At 41.2% G+C, this 22,311-nt stretch overlaps 1 protein-coding gene across 1 annotated transcript in view; it reads left to right on the top strand.

The window, feature by feature from the left end:
• Nucleotides 1-8,551, top strand: part of VILL (villin like) — an 88,945-nt gene extending 80,394 nt beyond the window's left edge. Inside the window, exons 17-20 of the mRNA XM_044293585.1 lie at nucleotides 786-974; nucleotides 4,160-4,228; nucleotides 5,055-5,339; nucleotides 6,549-8,551. Of these exons, the coding sequence (XP_044149520.1) occupies nucleotides 786-974; nucleotides 4,160-4,228; nucleotides 5,055-5,339; nucleotides 6,549-6,662 (657 nt within the window). The 3' untranslated portion in view covers nucleotides 6,663-8,551. The remainder of the gene's footprint in view (nucleotides 1-785; nucleotides 975-4,159; nucleotides 4,229-5,054; nucleotides 5,340-6,548) is intronic.
• Nucleotides 8,552-22,311: the final 13,760 nt, after the last annotated feature.

Genomic DNA, 22,311 nt, shown 5'->3' on the forward strand with positions numbered 1-22,311 from the left:
TCCGGTTTTAGGCTGGACAGTCCGGCTTTCAGACTCCCTGTCCTCCGTCCGGCACAGGGCCTGGATGGACACAGATGATCTTTTAACAGCTCACTCTAAGACGGCAGCACTGTGCTGTCTGAGCATGAGCTGCAGGGAGAAAGTCACCCTCCCACCCCTGCAGCTGACAGAAGTTGATTTTTACCTTGATTTTTTTCAATCCCCGTCGGCTTTGGAGTGGGAGTGGGCGTGGATTAGCGGGACCTGGGGGCAGGGTTTTTAAGTCCATCTTTTAAGGAGAGCCTGAATGGCTACCCTACCTGCCCCTGAACTGTGACCTCCACAGCACTCCGCTCCCTTAACAGTGTCATCCACAGCACCCTGCCCCTTTAAAGCTGACCTGCAGCAGTGAAGAAAAATGTCTGGGTTGTTATAGAAACCTGGTGTAAAACTGTGTGTATGTGGAGACTAAGGACCTGTGAGCTTCTATTGGCTAATAAGGGACATGTGACCGTGTGTATGGCAGTTGGGATATGAAGAGAAATACTTGTGATGTACCATATTTGCATTTTGTGGGAACATCTCAGGAACGGTACGTGCTAGAGAGCTGAGACCCGGTCTAAAACCTTCCCGGACACCTGATGTATCTGTGTGCCAAATTTCATGACAGTACGGATTCCTTTAGCGGATATACACACACACATACACTTATTTTTATATATTAGATAAATATATATGTTTAGGCAGATACAATGTTTTTAAGTTAAACCTTAAAAAAAAAACTTTTATTTTCATGTTCACTTCAGCTTTTCCTATGGATTGGTAAATCAGCAAATGAGTATGAGAAGAATCAATCCATTAACTCTGCAAAAGAATACCTGAAATCTCATCCTGCTAGCCGAGACATGGCAACTCCAATAGTTACAGTAAAACAAGGTCATGAACCTCCTACCTTCACTGGCTGGTTCAGTGCCTGGGATGCTCACAAATGGAATGTAAGTAATACCAATCTCTAGTCCTAGGTCTATCTCCTATTAAAACTAATTGGTTTGATTCCATTAATAAGATACTAAGGACAAAGTGGGGGATATTTATTAAGCATGTTGCTCCAGAGTTATCCAAAAAGAATGGTGTTTTAATTTGCACCAAATATACCAACAGTTTTCTCCAGAATTTTCACAATAAAGAATGCATCACGCCAGAAATAAATTTTAAATGTTAAAGTGGGCGGGGCTATCAAATTGGCGCATATTGCACCTTATTTATTATCCTCTTATCGTCAGAAATGGCTCAAATTGTTGCAGACAATTAAGCCAGCTTATGTGGTGGTGTTTGGTGTAAAAAGTTAAATTTATGGCATAAAGATGCGACTTTTTGTCAAAAAAACGCATTTATGAAATGAAAAGAAATCATTGTGGGACCAAGTGAAAATTATGTATTAAAACAGGATGATATAAATGAGCTAAACAGCAGGGTTTTGTCAGTAAATTGTCATTCAACAAAAACAAAACAATAACAAAAATGCCCCGAGTCTGAGACAAAAGTCGCAATTTACCACTGTAAATGTCGCAAATATGCTTCAAAAGTCGCAAATATGTTTTAAAAGTGGCAAGTGTGGTCTGGCAGAGGTGGCTGACATGGCGCATTTTAGTTTAAAAAAGTCGCATTTTAGTGCTATTGCTATCTCGCAAATCAAAAGAAATAGTTGGGTTATCAAGTTGATATTTTAAAAAGTCACATTTTACAAGTGGCGTGCGCTTTTTGATATGAGGTTAAACAAATCACCACTTTTGATTTGTAACGTTAGTATTTTTGCACAAATTACGCCATTATTGATAAATGTCTCCCATTATGTTTCATAAAATGTATTTTAATGTTTTATATATGCAAAAATGCCCCCTGTCCTTTGTAAAGTCCTTGTAATGAATAAGGATTCCTTACAGTTCTTTGTACTGATGATCACACATGTACTGTATTTATACATGGTGAATGGATCACATCTAATTCGTCTTTCTTCCAAGCTGAACAAGCCCAATTTTTTAAGCCTCTTATTATGAGAGGCCTTCCATCCTATTTTCTCTGAACCCTTTCTAACTTTCATATATCCTTTATAAGAAGCCCACAACTAAATCCCATATTCAAGATGTGACCTTGCGAGGAATTTATCAAAGGGGTTATATTACATCATGGCTGTCTATCTCTCTTTTTATACACTCTAAACTCTTATTAGTTTTTGCAGCTGCTGCCTGATATTGAGTGCTGTTGTTTAGCTTAAGGGTGTATTAGACATCCCGATGCCGCGATGCAGCAATGTCCTCCGTGGAATGGGAAGGAGAGATCTCTATGCCATCACTAATCGGTATTAATTAGCTTCACTCTAGATTTATCAACTGCAACTTTTTAAAAAGTTGCAACCTTCCACCAGCCCAGACAAAAGTGTCATGTTTAAAGATGCACCAAATTTATCAAACAATGTGCGATATTTAATAAACTTGAAATAAATTATTCCAACACAAAATAAGAAAAACGGACTTAAAAAATGACCCTCATGGCCCCCACAGTTTCTGTAGTGCTTCTATCATTAGGGTAAGAGTGCCCCACAAGAAATCTAGAGCTTTCTCTGGTGGGTACATGGTCTGTCACAATAATAGGGCCCAGCAGTAGACCACCCAATCTTAAGCTACATTTGGAGCACAGCATATTCTATCACTATTTTAGGTTGTGCATGCCGATGCAATATGCATGGACATGTTTTGTATAGCTGTAAAGTAGACCATCTGAATCATTTCATCTGGCGAGTAGAGACTGTCTCTTAAATTGGGTTTCTTGAGGCATCTAAAATGGAGGACTGGAAAAAAGAGAGGAAAAAAGTGAGCGATCAGGATAAAAACTCAGGTGGAATAGGATTAGGAAGATGCTATGACTTGTGTTATGTCCACATGGAGCAGATACGCTGCAGCTTTGCATGCGGCAAATCTACAGCCTGTCATGGGAGCAGCAAAGTGGAGGAGTTTTTAGGAAACCTCATCCACATGCTGCAAAAAGTATGCAGCGTAAATTCACCTACAATGTAGATTTGAAATCCATATCATGTCAATTTATGCTGCAAATCTGCAATGAAATTCCAACACTCATAGTTCCCCCAGCAAGTCCCCCAAATGACATTCAAACACACTACAGCGTATGTGAGAGTAATGGATTAATGGAAACCACATTTTGTCAAACTGGTTTCGCTTGTCATTTAGAGTGATGAAATGACACTTCAAATCATACTTTACAAGAAGAAACTCATAAGCACTTCACAGATTTACATTTTAGTCTCCCACAGTTTAAAGTGAGACTTTTTAGAAAATGAAGACTTAAAGGGTTTCTACCACCAGAAATACTGTTATGTAGCTGACTGACATTAGCGATGCGCCCATGTCAGCACTACATAACAGTATGTTTCTAACGTTAGTCCCTGCTGACGTTTTTGTTAAAGCACTTTTATTATATGCTAATGAGCCTCTAGGTGCTATGTGGGCGTAAAATCAGCACCTAGAGGCTCCGTCCACTCACCCTGTATTCCGCCCAGGTCCAGTGTTGTGCCCGCCCCGCTCCTCTTGATTGATGCCACTGTTCCCTGCATCGTTGGCGAAATCCCGCGTCTGCGCCGTTCACTTCGGCGCAGGCGCAGTGAGTGAAGGCCGCTCTCCTGATGCCGGCTTCCTCACTGTGACGTAGTCGGCGCAGGCGCAGTGAGGAAGCCGGCACCAGGATCGCATCATTCACTCACTGCGCCGAAGACAGAAGTAAACGGCGCAGGCGCGGGATGCAGGGAACAGTGGCATCAATCAAGAGGAGCGGGGCGGACACAACACTGGACCTGGGCGGAATACAGGGTGAGTGGACGGAGCCTCTAGGTGCTGATTTTACGCCCACATAGCACCTAGAGGCTCATTAGCATATAATAAAAGTGCTTTTTTAACAAAAACAGCAGCAGGGACTAACGTTAGAAACATACTGTTATGTAGTGCTGACATTGGCGCATCGCTATATCAGTCAGCTACATAACAGTATTTCTGGTGATAGAAACCCTTTAAATCTGGCAGAACTGGTAGTAAATCTCATGAACACCTGTAACTGTATTGGTTCCCCTTGGTTACATTCTTATTAAAATGGAAATAATCTTTCCCAACAGTCTGACTTATCCTATGAAGACATGAAGAAAAACCTGGGCGAGGTCTCTGCCATTACTCAGATCAGTGCGGTAAGTCTGTTGGATTCAGGTATGGCTAAATGGCATTGCTTGCTGTACACGACCACTGGCACACACTTCTGGTTGGCTGGTCCTGCAAAAACAAACGATTTGGCCCACAATACTCTAATGTTCATAGGGACATTTATCATTTAAGGCATTATAGATTCTGAAGGGCTTTCTTACAGTACATGACAATCTCCTTCTAACAAAGCTAGAACCAGCCCTGTACCTCACACGGATCCAGAGATCTCCTGATTTATGGCTCCAATAGCTCTGCTAAATGTATTTTAAACTGACAGCTCAAGCGGTGTGTACTTTCTGCTGGAGCTCTGGCCGTATAACAAAAGATAGAGCTGGTAGCAGTTGAAGGATGGAACTTAACATGTGTGAACACCTCAGTGATATGGACAGAGAAATAAAATAAAAAAACAAACAGCAGGAGGCACTACAGATACATTTTATGGAATAACTCAGTAGCTATAATAACTTGAACTGCTTTTGGTGGGACAACCCTTTTAAAACCACCCCTGTGTGGTGACAATTACCTGTGTATACACACAGTCACTGATAAGACTGACCCCATGTACAACTGAGATCAGAAAGAGCAGACGCTTACAGTAAATGTATATATTACAAGTTTTGCTGAATCTTTTCCCACAAACCTGTATATCCTTCTGCTCAACCCCTCCTGCTCTATAACCTGCTGACTGCAGATTGCACTGAATTCCATGGTGATAGCTTCAGTTTAGGTTCTCAGCATTTTGTGGTGTGCCTAATGGAAAACTCAGCCCTGGAATCTGCAATATATTTTATTAATTTGCTTTTTCCTTCCTAGGATTTACAAAACACAAATCTAAACAGCGCAAACAAGTTTGGTGCCCAGGTAAAAAACGAGGAGAATAACATAAAAGATCCTGTGTATCGGTCACACACCAATGGTGGTTTGCCAAAAAGCAACGGTAATTATGCCGGTAACAATGGAAGACAATCACCAAGCCAGAACCTCCCTAAAGTAGAAATACTGACACAGAGCAATGGAAATCAGGTCTTCGATAAGAGTCTGCTTCTTAACAAACTTGCAGAAGATCTACCTGACGGTGTAGACCCTAGCAGAAAAGAGGTAAGCAGAGACCGATAAGGTGCCCAAAAATTGTTGTAGAGTGGATTGGAAAAAAAAGAAGCAATTCCACATTTGTTTTATGGATTTCGATTTTACAGCTTAGTAAAAATGACATTAACTTTATTCTGAAGGGTCAGAACGATTACAGCAATACCAGATTTTTATTGTTTTTATTCTGTTAAAACATTTTTTATTTGTGTCTCTATGTTCTGACACCTATATACAGTATGTAAGCCTGCATACATATAAGCCACAGCATTCCTAGGGGAATTCATGATGTAGTAATACACACTGACACCAATCACTCCATATAACATATTAATGCTGGACAACCAATGAATATTAGCGAGTCACAGTGCAGGCACCATTAGAAAGGGCTATTAGCCCTGTCAATCAAAGGGGAGGGGGGGGGGTGTAATGAGCACTAGTGGGCATAGCTGTAGCTATGCTGAAACCACTACAGCCCACCCCTAGGTGCTCCAACTGCCTGATTTGTATATGCTGCAACCTACAAAGAATTAAGGTATCGTTTTAATCAGCACAATCAACCCTACCAGGCAATATGCCTGGTTTAATAGGGTTGATCTGCCCAATAGATGCTTTTTAACTCCTTATCCGTATATACAGCCTTTGGAAAGTTAAATATGCAGTATTGAGGAGTTATTTCATCATGTTGCTTTTGGGTAAAAACTTCTATGATTAATTTCCTAATCTGTCATTATTGCTGCAAATCCTCCACAAACTCCTTTAGCAAAATGAAAGCGCTCATTGTCTATGACCCTTCCCCTGCCCCCCTCTTACCCCTACCTGGTGCTGCCTGAGACCATCGCCTCACCTGGCCTCATTGGTGGTGCACCCTTGGCCATGGAGCATTGCTTGAATTGCGCTGGATACTCCTTTAAGGAATTGTTTTATTTGCCTTTGGCATAGGATATCACTGTAGTATTATTATTATTATTATTATTATTTAATCCATTATAGAACATCAAACTAAAACTTTTAGACAGTTTTATATTTACCAATGGGGGGGGAAACCTAAAACTTGTTATACCAGCTGAAATGGGTAGTGTAGTGGGCACACAGCTGTTAGAAAGTATGGCACATGCTACTAAATAAGTAGTATACAACCTATAATGTGTGTATTTGTATGTCACACTTTTTTCCTAAAAATAAAATAATGATATTAATAAAATATTTTCATTTTTGCAGATGTACTTGTCGGATGATGAGTTTGCCAAGATTTTTGGGATGCCCAAAGCCGAGTTCTATCAACTGCCCAGATGGAAACAGCAAAACATCAAAAAGCAAAATGGCCTTTTTTAGTACCTAGAATTCCTCATTTTTCTGCCGCTTTCTCCCCAGCTACCAATAAAACTCACATTGTGTCATTTGGAGGGAGAAGCCACATATACAGTCATTGTATAAGGTGTATGACTATACAGATCTAACAATTTATGGACAGTGGTGTCTTAGAAGATGCGACCTTCCAAATTTCAGTTATTGTATTGATTACTTGTACTACACTTTACTATTTTTCTGATTCTTTATAGATAGATGTCAATGTGAGTAAGGAACCACAGTAAAATAATTATAAAAGCATCTTCAGGACCACTGGCGAACATTATATATGATTTTACATTGATTACAAATTAACTCCCCAACCCCAAAGTGAAGAGGAAAAGACCATAATGTGAAATGGCAGCACTTCCTCCAGTCACAAGCTAGGGTTACTGAGCTTTTGTAAAACTTTTGATATGTCATAGCAACATCTCAAAGGTTTTGATTGGTAAGGGTTTCAGTATTCAGACCTCCACCGATCACTAGAATGAGGTGAGAGAAGAACAGACATAACGTGCTCTCTCTCCTCGCTGGAGGAGAGAAAGTCAGACAGGCTCAATAGAAAGTCTATGAGCCAGTCTCGATTCTGTCTTCTTGCAGCAAGGAGAGACAGTGCTCTGTGAGCTCTTCTAGTAAGTGGCGGGGGTCTCAGGACTCAGACCCCCACTGATCAAAACCTTTGATATGTTGCTATATAACATATCAAAAGTTTTGCAAAAGTATAGGACATGTTCTGTCTTATTGGATCATCTATGTGTTTTCCGCATCCGTATGTCCATTCCGCAAAAAGAATATCCCACAAAATGCGGACCATGGACTCATTGAAGTCAAACAAAAAGATGGATGACACATGGACTACATTCGTATTTGGCAGATCCTTGATTTTAGGACCAAAAAACAGACACGGTCGTGTGCATGAGGCCTAAGCATCTTTAGCTTGGAAATTCAGCTAAGACTGCTGTTTAATTAGTTCTTAACATGGAAAGATTGAATAACTGGCATTACTTTAGACAAGGGTTGAAAATATTGCACCTTTAATACATGCATATTATTTCAGAAATGTATAATTTTATAATATATATATAGTTTGCCTACTGCATATCCACAGAGTTTTCCAGACACCAGAACAATTCCTCCCTCTGAGGGGAACATTTTATTCTCACAGACATCCATTAAACATTTTAGTTGTCAAGATAACACTGATAAATATTGTCTATTGTCTATATGTATAGCTGATCGTAAGTTATAGATCAGGTCTTTTGCTCCATAAATCTCAGTGATGTGCCCATTGTGCAAGTCTACAGTGACTTTTTTTCTATTCTTTTAGTTTAGTTTAATCCTAATATGTAATCCAGTAAACACTGTGTACATTTACTGTATTGTTCTCATTGTTTAAAAGACAGAGGAAGGGAAGGCCTGGTTGCTGAATTATGGGATTATTATAGCTCATGAACCAACTGTCTAGTATTGCGTAGGTCCCACTTGTACTGCCAAAACATCCCTGACCTATCAAGGCATGGAATCCACAAGATCTTCTATAGGTGTCCTAAAGTATCTGGCACCAAGACCTTAGCTGTAGGTCCTATAAATTGTGAGTGGGACCTCCATGGATGGGATTTCTTTTACCAGCACGTCCTAAAGATGCTTGATCAGATTGAGATCTGAGGAATTAGGAGGCCAAGTCAAAACCTTGAATTCCTTGCACTTTGCATCCTACAAGACACTCCATTCTTGTTAGTTTTGACGCCAAGTTTGCTCTTCTACATACCACATGGGCGTGAACAAGGTCTATGGTTAGACCAAAACACGTGTCGGCCTATAATTTTGTCTGTTATTTAGTGCCTTTAATAAAACAAAGACATATTTAAAGGAAACCTGTCATCACTTTCTAAGCCTTTTTATCCACTCACTATTCTATAAATACTTTTTAATACATTAATAATGATATTAAAATAAATTCTGAATGAACTATCAGTTTAGAGAAAAACTTTAAAAAAAATGTTCCCGCCATATATGTAAATGCACTTAGATGAGTCCTGTCTTCTCCATGCTTCAGAGATGAGTCCAGCTTTCTCTGACTGTTGCAGTGCAGCCATACCCACAAACCAATAAGACACACCCTCTACGCTTGCTCATCTCCACCCCTTCTCTTCCAAGTCTCACAGCTGCGCAGTATACATTATATGATCAGTGTGAGATGAGGTGTAGTGTTGATCGCAAATATTCTAATCGCAAATTTTTATCGCGAATATCGGCACTTCGAGATTTCACGAAGATCTAGAAAATATTGCTATATCTTCGTAATCACGAATATTCTAGATTTTTTTAATCAGTGAGTGAGGTGACTGGTTCTGCACATGCGCGTGATTTGGGATGTTAGTTCGGGAGCAGGTGGGGTTAGGAATGGGACGTGATGAAGTAAGCATTTCATTTACATAACTTGAAAAAAGCGAAAGACTGTAAAATAAGTACTTGGAGGAGTTGAAAAAAAAAAATCCTAGGATGATTAGGGTGGGGGAGAACTATCTCAGGATGCCGATGATTCTTATAGTGGATCGTTCGCTGGCAGGCTGGAGATGCGATTTTTTTAACCCCTAACAGGTATATTAGACGCTGTTTTGATAACAGCGTCTAATATACAGTACAGACCAAAAGTTTGGACACACCTTCTCTTTCAAAGAGTTTTCTTTATTTTCATGACTATGAAAATTGTAGATTCACACTGAAGGCATCAAAACTATGAATTAACACATGTGGAATTGTATACATAACAAAAAAGTGTGAAACAACTGAAAATATGTCATATTCTAGGTTCTTCAAAGTAGCCACCTTTTGCTTTGATTACTGCTTTGCACACTCTTGGCATTCTCTTGATGAGCTTCAAGAGGTAGTCACCTGAAATGGTTTTCACTTCACAGGTGTGCCCTGTCAGGTTTAATAAGTGGGATTTCTTGCCTTATAAATGGGGTTGAGACCATCAGTTGCGTTGTGGAGAAGTCAGGTGGATACACAGCTGATAGTCCTACTGAATAAACTGCTAGAATTTGTATTATGGCAAGAAAAAAGCAGCTAAGTAAAGAAAAACGAGTGGCCATCATTACTTTAAGAAATGAAGGTCAGTCAGTCCTAAAAAATGAGAAAACTTTGAAAGTGTCCCCAAGTGCAGTCACAAAAACCATCAAGCGCTACAAAGAAACTGGCTCACATGCGGACCGCCCCAGGAAAGGAAGACCAAGAGTCACCTCTGCTGCGGAGGATAAGTTCATCTGAGACACCAGCCTCAGAAATTGCAGGTTAACAGCAGCTCAAATTAGAGACCAGGTCAATGCCACACAGAGTTCTAGCAGCAGACACATCTCTAGAACAACTGTTAAGGCTCCATTCAGATGTCCGTATGTTTTTTACGGATCCACGGATACATGGATCGGATCCGCAAAACACATACGGACGTCTGAATGGAGCCTTACAGGGGGGTGATCAATGACAGGGGGGTGATCAGGGAGTCTATATGGGGTGATCACCCCCTGTCATTGATCACCCCCCTGTAAGGCTCCATTCAGACGTCCGTATGGGTTTTGCGGATCTGATCCATGTATCCGTGGATCCGTAAAAATCATACGGACGTCTGAATGGAGCCTTACAGGGGGGTGATCAATGACAGGGGGGTGATCAATGACAGGGGGGTGATCAGGGAGTCTATATGGGTGATCACCCCCCTGTCATTGATCACCCCCCTGTAAGGCTCCATTCAGACATTTTTTTGGCCCAAGTTAGCGGAAATTGTTTTTTTTTTCTTACAAAGTCTCATATTCCACTAACTTGTGTAAAAAAATAAAATCTCACATGAACTCACCATACCCCTCACGGAATCCAAATGACATTTATATTCCAGACTTCTTCTCACACTTTAGGGCCCCTAAAATGCCAGGGCAGTATAAATACCCCACATGTGACCCCATTTCGGAAAGAAGACACCCCAAGGTATTCCGTGAGGGGCATATTGAGTCCATGAAAGATTGAAATTTTTGTCCCAAGTTAGCGGAAAGGGAGACTTTGTGAGAAAAAAAAAAAAACAATTTCCGATAACTTGTGCCCAAATTTTTTTTTCTATGAACTCACCATGCCCCTCATTGAATACCTTGGGGTGTCTTCTTTCCAAAATGGGGTCACATGTGGGGTATTTATACTGCCCTGGCATTTTAGGGGCCCGAAAGCGTGAGAAGAAGTCTGGGATCCAAATGTCTAAAAATGCCCTCCTAAAAGGAATTTGGGCCGCTTTGCGCATCTAGGCGGCAAAAAGGTGTCACACATGTGGTATCGCCGTACTCAGGAGAAGTTGGGGCATGTGTTTTGGGGTGTAATTTTACATATACCCATTCTGGGTGAGATAAATATCTTGGTCAAATGCCAACTTTGTATAAAAAAATGGGAAAAGTTGTCTTTTGCCAAGATATTTCTCTCAACCAGCATGGGTATATGTAAAATGACACCCCAAAACACATTCCCTAACTTCTCCTGAGTATGGCGATACCACATGTGTGACACTTTTTTGCCGCCTAGGTGGGCAAAGGGGCACACATTCCAAAGGTCATTTTTTACACATTTTGATTTCAAACTACTTACCACACATTAGGGCCCCTAGAATGCCAGGGCAGTATAACTACCCCACAAGTGACCCCATTTTGGAAAAAAGACACCCCAAGGTATTCCGTGAGGGGCATGGTGAGTTCCTAGAATTTTTTTATTTTTTGTCACAAGTTAGCGGAAAATGATGATTTTTTTTTCTTACAAAGTCTCATATTCCACTAACTTGTGACAAAAAATAAAAAATTCTAGGAACTCGCCATGCCCCTCACGGAATACCTTGGGGTGTCTTCTTTTCAAAATGGGGTCACTTGTGGGGTAGTTATACTGCCCGGGCATTTTAGGGGCCCAAATGCGTGCAAAGTAGTTTGAAATCAAAATCTGTAAAAAATGGCCGGTGAAATCCTAAAGGTGCTCTTTGGAATGTGTGCCCCTTTGCCCACCTAGGCTGCAAAAAAGTGTCACACATCTGGTATCGCTGTACTCAGGAGAAGTTGGGCAATGTGTTTTGGGGTGTTATTTTACATATACCCATGCTGGGTGAGATAAATATCTTGGTCAAATGCCAACTTTGTATAACAAAATGGGAAAAGTTGTCTTTTGCCAAGATATTTCTCTCACCCAGCATGGGTATATGTAAAAAGTTCCATGAACTCACTATGCCCATCAGTGAATACCTTAGGGTGTCTACTTTCCGAAATGGGGTCATTTGTGGGGTTTTTATACTGTCTGGGCATTGTAGAACCTCAGGAAACATGACAGGTGCTCAGAAAGTCAGAGCTGCTTCAAAAAGCGGAAATTCACATTTTTGTACCATAGTTTGTAAACGCTATAACTTTTACCCAAACCATTTTTTTTTTACCCAAACATTTTTTGTTATCAAAGACATGTAGAACAATAAATTTAGCGAAAAATTTATATATGGATGTCGTTTTTTTTGCAAAATTTTACAACTGAAAGTGAAAAATGTCGTTTTTTTGCAAAAAAATAGTTAAATTTCAATTAATAACAAAAAAGTAAAAATGTCAGCAGCAATAAAATACCACCAAATGAAAGCTTTATTAGTGAGAAGAAAAGGAGGTAAAATTCATTTGGGTGGTAAGTTGTATGACCGAGCAATAAACGGTGAAAGTAGTGTAGTGCAGAAGTGTAAAAAGTGGCCTGGTCATTAAGGTTGTTTCAGCTAGGGGGGTTGAAGTGGGTAAAGAGGTCATGGCACTCGTGTTCAATGATCACATGACTTATGTGGCGCTCAGTCTCAGTCAAGTGAATGGGCCTGGGCTGCAATAACAAAGCACAGCCGCTATACAGTGTTATGCCACTGTGCTTGGTATGTTGTGAGGAGGCCATATGCTGAGAATAGGTCATCAATATTGTACTCCTGGAATAACTCTTTATATAGGAAAACAGTGAATGGTAAATGGTAAAATTTTACAGTCTATGGTATAAGAAATCTCGACATACGTTTTTAAAAACATAAAAAACTAAAATAATAAAAAATCTAATGACCCCTTTCTCCATTTTACAAACAAAAATAAACAATAACAAAATAAACATAACTGCTATTGCCGCATACAAATATGCATGAAGTATGAAATATAAAAATAATTATCCAGTACTGCGCTCTAACTGGAAATAAAATCAAATTGTCTCTTCGCCACCCAAAAAAGATGTAAATAAAAAGTGATCAAAAAGTCATACATAACCCAAAATAGTATCAATAAAAACTACAGATCGCCCAGCGAAAACAGAGCCCTTACACAGCTCAGATGGAAAAGTTCTGGGTGTCATAAAATGGCGATGCAAAGGAAAAAATATATATTTTTTTTAAGTATTTAACATAAGACAAATTATGTAAATTTGGTATCACTGTAATGGTAAAGACCTGCGGAACCAAGGAAACGTAATTTTCACCCCACAGTGAACACCACAAAAATGAAACCAATAGAACATCGGTGGAATATTGTTTATTTCTAATTCCACCCCATTTAGATTTTTTTTTTCATCTACTACAGGGATGCTCAACCTGCAGCCCTCCAGCTGTTGTACAACTGCAACTCCCATCATGCCTTGCTGTAAGCTGATAGGTGTAGGCTGTCCGGGCATGCTGGGAGTTGTAGTTTTGCAACAGCTGGAGGGCCGCAGGTTGCGCATCCCTGATCTACTACATCATATATAATATTATATGGTGCTATTAGACTTGTTTCACAAAAAACAAACCTGCATACAGCTATGTTAACAAAACAAAAATAAAAAAGTTATGGCTCTTGGAAGGGAAGGAATAAAAAAAAAAGAAAAAACAGAAAAAGGCTGTATCAGAAAGGGGTTAAAAGGTTTTTATATTAATGGCCTATCCTCAGGATAGGCAATCAATATCTGATTTTGTGAAAAACTGGAGTGTTGACACACAGCACATATGTAGCAGATTACATTATATTGTACAACACATATTAAATTTAACTAACATGACTTATCACATGAATGCAAGTACAATGCACACAAGTGCAGGGATATAATGCAGCATGGAAATAGCATGCACCTAAAGATATAGCAACAGTTATGTGGCAGTCCAACAGTTTGGCTAGGTGGAGTGACCACTGCAACAGGGTCAAGAAGTAACACATTAAAAACAGTTAAACCCCTTCACTACCGAGCCAATTTTCACGTTAAATCCCAGGCCTATTTTTGCAAATCTGACATGCGTCGCTTTATGTGCTATTAACTTTGGAAAGCTTTTACTTATCCAAGCCGTCCTGAGATCGTTTTCTCGTGACACATTTGTCATGGAACCATGAACCAGACGTACAACAAGAGATAAGTGGAAAATAAGAAGGTTTATTGAAGAGCAAGCCGTAAGCAAAGTCCGAACGGATGGCTAAACCGAAGCAGGGTCTTGCGGAGACAGAGGTCAGGAACCAGAAGGGTAGTTAGACGAAGCCAGGAACAGGAACCAACGGGGTAGTCAGACGAAGCCGGAATCAGGAACCAACGGGGTAGTCAGACGAAGCCGGAATCAGGAACCAACGGGGTAGTCAGACGAAGCCGGAATCAGGAACCAACGGGGTAGTCAGACGAGGCCAGGATCAGGAACCAGAAGCAGCAGCAGTCTTGGAAGCATGTGAACACAGGAGGACCAAGCAAGGAACTGAAGCCACAGACCTCCTATATATATGAGCTAGGCATCCAGCTCCTCCCAGTGGGAAGGAGGAGCCGCAGGGTGGGAGGCTACAAGAAAACCCAGAAACCAAGATGGCCGCCAGCACATGTCAAATGAAGGGAACAGCCAGGAGGTAAGACCATGACAACATTATACTTCATGACAGTGGTAATGAGTCTATATATTTCACCTTTATTTATAAAAGAATCCAAAATTTACCAAAGATTTAGAAAAATTCACAATTTTCTAAATTAGAATTTCTCAACTTTTAAGACAGATAGTAATACCTCATAAAATTGTTATCAATGAAAATTCCCCATATGTCTGCTTTATTTTGTAAATGTAATTTGATTTCTATAGGACGTTAGAAGGCTTAGAATTTTAGAAGGAATTTTTCAAATTCAACAAAATTTTCCCAAACCATTTTTATAAGCACCAATTCAGTTATAAAGTGATTTTAAGGGGCCTTTGTAATGTAAACCCATAAACCTATTTTAGAAATGACACCCCTCAAATTATTCAAGACGGATGTTACAAACTTTGTTAACCCTTGAGGTGTTTCACAAGAAAGTTAAAGAGGACCTTTCATCAGTCCAAACATTGTGATCTAAGTATCCTGACATATAGAACGGCGCCCGGGGATCTCACTGCACTTACTATTATCCCGGGGCGCCGCTTCGTTCTCCCGTTATGTCCTCCGGTATGTTCGGGGACTTGGTTATAGTAGGCGGAGTCTGCCCTTGTTCTGCTGGGCGTCTCCTTCTCCTAGGCTGTAGCGCTGGCCAATCGCATCGCAGAGCTCACAGCCTGGGAGCTCTGGGCTGCGATTGGCCAGCACTACAGCCCAGGAGAAGGAGACACCCAGCAGAACAAGGGCAGACTCCGCCTACTATAACCAAGTCTCCGACTACTATAACCAAGTCCCCGAACATACCGGAGGACATAACGGGAGAACGGAGCGGCGCCCAGGGATAATAGTAAGTGCAGTGAGATCCCCGGGCGCCGCTCTACATGTCAGCATACTTAGTTCACAATGTTTGGACTGATGAAAGGTCCTCTTTAAAGGAAAATGGAGGTGAAATTTAAAAAATTAATTTTTTGGGTAGATTTTTTATGTTAATCCATTTTTTTGCAAGAGTTAACAGCAAAATAAACCTTTATATACATTACTCTGATTCTGCAGTTTACAGAAATACCCCATATGCGGTGGTAAACTGCTCTATGGGAATGTGGCAGTGGACAGAAAAAAAGGAGCGCCATATGGATTTTGAAAGCAGATTTTGCTAGAATGGTTTTAGGCACCATTTTGTATTTGAAGAGACCATGACATAGCCCTACAGTAGAAACCCTCAAAAAGTGACTCCATTTTGAAAACTACACCCCTTAAAGAATATATTAAGGGGGTACTAAGCACTTTGACCCGCTAAGCTTTTTACGGAATTTGGATACACTTGGCTGTAAAAATGAAAAGTTTCATTTCTTCCAATAAAATTGTGCTTTAGCCTCAAATTTTTAATTTTCACAAGGGGTAACAGGAAAAATAGCACCCCATAATTTGTTACCCATTTTTTCCTGAATACGTCAACACCCCATATGTGGTGGTAAACTGCTGTGGGGTCACATGGCAGGATTCAGAATGGAGGGAGGGCAATATGGCTTTTGAAGCAGATTTTGATGGATTGGCTTACTGGTGCCATGGGTTTTTATTTTTTGAGTGATTGTCTTATGTGGGGGTTCATTTTTTGCGGGATGAGGTGACGTTTTCATTGGTACCATTTTGGGATACATAAGACTTTTTGATTGCTTGGTGTTACACTATTTGTGGGTCAAGATGACAAAAATAACTGTTTTTGCATGTTTTTTTTATTTTTTTACAGCATTTACCTGAGGGGGCATCCCATGTAATATTTTTATAGAGCAGGTTGTTATGGATGCGGCCATTCCCAATAGGTGTATTATTTTTAATTTTGTTAAGTTTTACATAGTTAAAACACCTTTTTGAACAGAATAAAATCTTGTTTTTGTGTTGCGATTTTCTGAAAGCCATATTTTTTTATTGTTTAGGCTATTGTCTTAGGTAGGGGCTCATATTTTGCGGGATGAGATAATGGTTTGGTTGGTACCATTTTGGGATACATACGCCTTTTTGATCGCTTGGTATTACACTTTTTGTGAGGCAAGGTGACCAGAAAATGGCTCTTTTGGAACAGATTTTATTAATTTTTTTACAGTGTTCACCTGACGGGGTGGATCATGCTATATTTTTATAAAGCAGGTTGATACGGACGGGGCAATACCTAATATGTCTACTTTTCTACTTTTTTTATTAATTTTGGGAAAAGGATGCATAATTTTTATTTTTTTACTTGAAACTTTTAATTTTTTATTGTGTAAAACTTTATTTTTAACTTTTTCTTTTGCTTTATTTTTTGTCCCACTCTGGGACTTCAACTTTTGGGGGTCTGAGCCCCTGTACTACATCTGTATTGTAATGCATTGGCTGGAAGTGTATTACACTGAGTAATACACTTACAGCCTGCTTACCATGAGATCCAGTGGGCTGGATCTCACAGGCTTACAGGAAGGCAGCCACGATGCCTAAGGAAGGCATCAGGCTGCCATCCAAGCCATTGGGTCCCCGTCACATCAGCGACGGGACTTGATGGCAGCTCCCTCCCTATACAACAAACATGCCGCAGTCAGCGCTGACAGCGGCACATCTAGAGTTAAGGCGCTGGCATCAGTGTTTTCACTGATGCCGGCGCATACAGCAGATGTCCGTCTATTAGTCACTGCCAGACCTCTGCAGCTGATCGGGCGCTGGTACTTTAAACACAGTAACCAGTACATTGTAGTATATTGTATTTATCTGTTCTTGTATTCCACATCTGTGACAATAAAAAAAGGGAGCCCTTTTTATTGTCACAAATGTGGAATACAAGAACAGATAAATACAATGTACAAACAAAAAAAAAACAAAAAAAATATATGTATATATACATATATATATACACACTCACCTAAAGAATTATTAGGAACACCATACTAATACGGTGTTGGACCCCCTTTTGCCTTCAGAACTGCCTTAATTCTACGTGGGATTGATTCAACAAGGTGCTGATAGCATTCTTTAGAAATGTTGGCCAATATTGATGGTATAGCATCTTGCAGTTGATGAAGATTTGAGGGATGCATCCCAAAGATGCTCTATTGGGTTGAGATCTGGTAACTGTGGGGGCCATTTTAGTACAGTGAACTCATTGTCATGTTCAAGAAACCAATTTGAAATGATTCGAGCTTTGTGACATGGTGCATTATCCTGCTGGAAGTAGCCATCAGAGGTACATGGTGGTCATGAAGGGATGGACATGGTCCAATTTTGGTGAGCTCGTGCAAATTGTAGCCTCTTTTTCCTATTTGTAGTGGAGATGAGTGGTACCCGGTGGGGTCTTCTGCTGTTGTAGCCCACCTTTCTTTCCCATTCTGACATTCAGTTTGGAGTTCAGGAGATTGTCTTGACCAGGACCACAACCCTACATGCATTGAAGCAACTGCCATGTGATTAGTTCACTAGATAATCGCATTAATGAGAAATAGAAAAGGTGTTCCTAAAAATGTGAGTGTATATGTATACACAGTATCTCATGAAAGTGAGTACACCCCTCATATTTTTGTAAACATTTTATTATATCTTTTCATGGGACAACACTGAAGATAAAACACTTTGATACAATGTAAAGTAGTAGGTGTACAGCTTGTCTAACAGTGTAAATTAAGTGTGCCCTCAAAATAACTCAACAGACAGCCATTAATGTCTAAACTGCTTCCAACAAAAGTGAGTACACCCCTAAGTGAAAATGGCCAAATTGTGCCCATAGTGTGAATATTTTGTGTGGCCACCATTATTTTCCAGCACTGCCTTATCTCTCTTGTGCATGGAGTTCACTAGAGCTTTATAGTTGCCACTGGAATCCGATTCCACTCGTCCCTGACAATATCACGACTCTGGTGGATGTCAGAAACCTTGTGCTCCTCCATCTTCCATTTGAGGATGCCCCACAGATGCTTAATAGGGTTTGGGTCTGGAGACATGCTTGGCCAGTCCAGCACGTTTACCCTCAGTTTCTTAAGCAAGGCAGTGGTTTTCTCGCAGGTGTGCTTGGGGTCATTATTATGTTGGAATACTGCCCTGCAGCCCAGTTTCCGAAGGGAGGGAATCATGCTCTGTTTCTGTATGTCACAGTACATGTTGGCATTCATGGATCCCTTAATGAACTGTAGCTAAGTTTATCTTGGTCTCATCCGACCACAGAACATGGTTCCATTAATCAATGTCCTTAGTCTGCTTGTCTTCAGCAAACTATTTTGACTTCCAATGTGTGAAAGCATTAATTGGGAGGGAGGCTGCATTATTTGGTAGAGAATAAACACCAATCGTAAATAACTCACAAAGTGAGTATGCGTACTTGGCCTGTATACCAAGTATCAACACCAAAATAGAAAACAAGCACAGCACGACTAACAATATATATAAACTTTATTATGGTTCCCGGAGGGGAAAATCCAATAAAATGCAATGACAAATAATACAGAACAATGGCGGATAACACACAGGGTGGAGGGATCACAAATGTACAAGGTATAGCATAGAAAAAATATGTTGGATAGAGCCAGAGAGGTACTAGATAATAAATAAATACCCCAGTGGGGGACATATATAAGTGACCTCGCCAACCATGAACAAGATATTGGAGCCAAATTCAGTGCATACTTATTAAAGTGCAAAGTGCATGAAATACAATGTACATGGACAATAAATTGTAATATACTAGATAAATAATGCCATAAATACCAGAATAATGATCCAATGAGCCCCAACGCACATTTTGCGTAAGCTTCCTCAGGGGGGATGCCACATACATCCCCTCTGAGGAAGCTTACGCGAAACGTGCATTGGGGCTCATTGGATCATTATTCTGGTATTTATGGCATTATTTATCTAGTATATTACAATTTATTGTCCATGTACATTGTATTTCATGCACTTTGCACTTTAATAAGTATGCACTGAATTTGGCTCCAATATCTTGTTCATGGTTGGCGAGGTCACTTATATATGTCCCCCACTGGGGTATTTATTTATTATCTAGTACCTCTCTGGCTCTATCCAACATATTTTTTCTATGCTATACCTTGTACATTTGTGATCCCTCCACCCTGTGTGTTATCCGCCATTGTTCTGTATTATTTGTCATTGCATTTTATTGGATTTTCCCCTCCGGGAACCATAATAAAGTTTATATATATTGTTAGTCGTGCTGTGCTTGTTTTCTCTTTTGGTGTTGATTATTTGGTAGAGGAAACATTTTTGGCTGCCATTTTGAAAATTCATTTTGAATTCAGCTCAGGTTTTTCCAGTGGGAAGGGGGTCATGTGATATATCAGGCTTGGCCAGAATTTACTCAGAAACACACTGGAAGTGTTAGTTTTGATCTTTACCTGTTTAAGCAAGGTCAAAGTTCCTAAAGTGCTTTATATGACGTGTTCGATGTGTCCACCCTTCTGCCGAATTCATGGTTAAACATTTAATCCAATCTTTGTGAACACGCTGGAGAACTGCAGGTTATACTTCTTCACAGCACAGTAGGATTCCACATTTCAGGTGAGCCATATTTTTTTTAATGAATTAATAAACACCAGACATAATTTATAGTGGATACATGTTTTATTAAGGGTAAACAGTGTAAATTAATTGAATAAATTGGCATAAATAAATAGCTGAATATATTAACATAAAATATTTTAAAAGAATAAATAATTAAAGGAAGTCTGCCACCAGGAAATTCACTGATAAACGAAGCACAATGTCTTGTAGGGCTAGCGCATCTGAATGCGAGGATGCCTTTCACTTAGCGATCCATTGCTTTCTGGAGAAAAAGTACTTTTAATCCATATGCAAATGAGCATATAAGTGAACTGAGGACAGGCCTGAGCCACTCTGTGTACACTTGCTCCTCCTGTGTCCCTCCCTCTCCTTCTTAATTAACAGGGCCAGGTTCCTAAATAGTCATCTTGCATGGGTCTGTCAAATCAAGAAGAGGGAAGGGCTGGCAGAGGAAGCAGGAGAAGCAAGGGTATACAGAGTGGCTCAGGCCCGCCCTCAGTGCACTTAACTTCTATTTGCATATGGATCAGAAGTTATTTTTCTCCAGAATGAAGCAACAGGTCGCTAAGTGAAATGCATAATTACATACAACTGAACTAGCCCTAAAAGGCATTGTACCTTGTTTAACAGTGAATTTCCTTGTGACAGACCATCAAGCGTAATCAACCATGTGAACCCAGCATTAGCTGGGAGACAAAACTCCACTAATGAACACTGCAGCAGTTCATAAAGAATAGATAAGGGAGGCAGTTGGTGGGTGGGCACAAGTCATTCAATGTTCTTGACTACTTCAAACTGCTGGAATCACCACAATATAAAAGTGTAAACTTCCATCCACAATGGCTGATGGACCAATCAGCTGATGCCAGAGCTTCCGTCTCTTATGTAACGGATCTCCTGGCTCCCCGACTGGGTACCTCTGTTGATGGATGCTCCTAGTGCTTCCCAAGGGCTCCAAGCACTCCACTTGACACCGTAAGAACTGCAGACCCTGCCTTCTCCTTAAAAGTTTTAGTATATGGGCCATAATCCTGAGGCAAGAGGCTGGCAAATAGGCCCCTCCAAAACCCAGTGGCGAGGTTATTTCCACCACACATCTTCCCCTTCCAGGGAAGACTAACCAGGTACCTCACGTCGGACAATACCTGAGTTAGTCTGGCAGACCACCCACAACCAAATACTGGACCTGTTGAATTTGGTAGCCTGTCTCTGTCCAGTGAGTCCACCAAGGTTGTATTGGTAACTGGTACTTCCGGTCTCTGTGTTGCTCTCTGGCTGGGAGTGGAGGTAGCTTTGTGGGCAGAGATCAGCAGTACTCTTCCCTGGTGCCAGCGCTTCAGCTGGGCAAACTGGTGCACAGTCCTGCCCTGTAACAAAGGGACAGGTAGGGCAGAGGCAAGCGGTGCTCTGCCTGGATGCCAGCACTTCTGCTGGGGTAGCCTGTGGGGTGTCAGGCTCTGGACAAGAGGATAGGGGAGGGCAGAGACCGAATGCGTTCTGCCCAGATGCCAGCTGTTCCGCTGGGATGTGGTCAGGGAATCCTACCCCCAGGACCTGGTTGCGGATCTGCTGTGGAGAGGAGGGATCGCTTACCTCCTCCTCCTGGCATTCCTGCGGGGTTGGTTGGGGATCTGTACCGGCCATCCAGCATCCCTGTAGGTCTGGTGCAGAGACCGCGGTCCCAACTGCACCATTGGAGTTAGGGGTGGTGTCCCCCTGTAGTTGGGTAGAGAGACCAGTTGTCTCCTCTCCCTGCAAGGTATACTGCCGCTCGGTAAGGGAGACGATGCTCTCCTCTCCCTGCAAAGTACACTGCCACTGGGGAAGGGAGACGATGCTCACCTCTCCCTGCAAGGTACACTGCCGCTGGGGAAGGGAGACACTGCTCTCCTCTCTCTGCAAAACATACTGCCGCTGGGGAGCAGGACCGACTGTCTCTACTCCCTGAAACTCCGGCTGCCGTTGGGGATCTGGGCTGACCACCCAGCATCCCGGTAGGGCCGGTGGAGAGACCTCGGTCCCATCTCCACATATGGAGTTCTCCCCAGAACCAGTCTATCAGGTCCCCTATCTCTGTAGCTGGTAGTGAAGTAGGGGGCACCTCAGCCGGGTTTTCCCCACCGCAGGACTTTAAGTCTGTCACTGCCACCCAACTGTCCTGCAGGGTATTCTCAATTACGTGCAGCAGATGTCGATAGTCCTGCTCCAGCCCCCACTCCAGTGTCACT

The sequence above is a fragment of the Bufo gargarizans genome, chromosome 5, assembly GCF_014858855.1.
Source record: "Bufo gargarizans isolate SCDJY-AF-19 chromosome 5, ASM1485885v1, whole genome shotgun sequence".
Taxonomy (NCBI): Eukaryota; Metazoa; Chordata; class Amphibia; order Anura; family Bufonidae; genus Bufo; species Bufo gargarizans.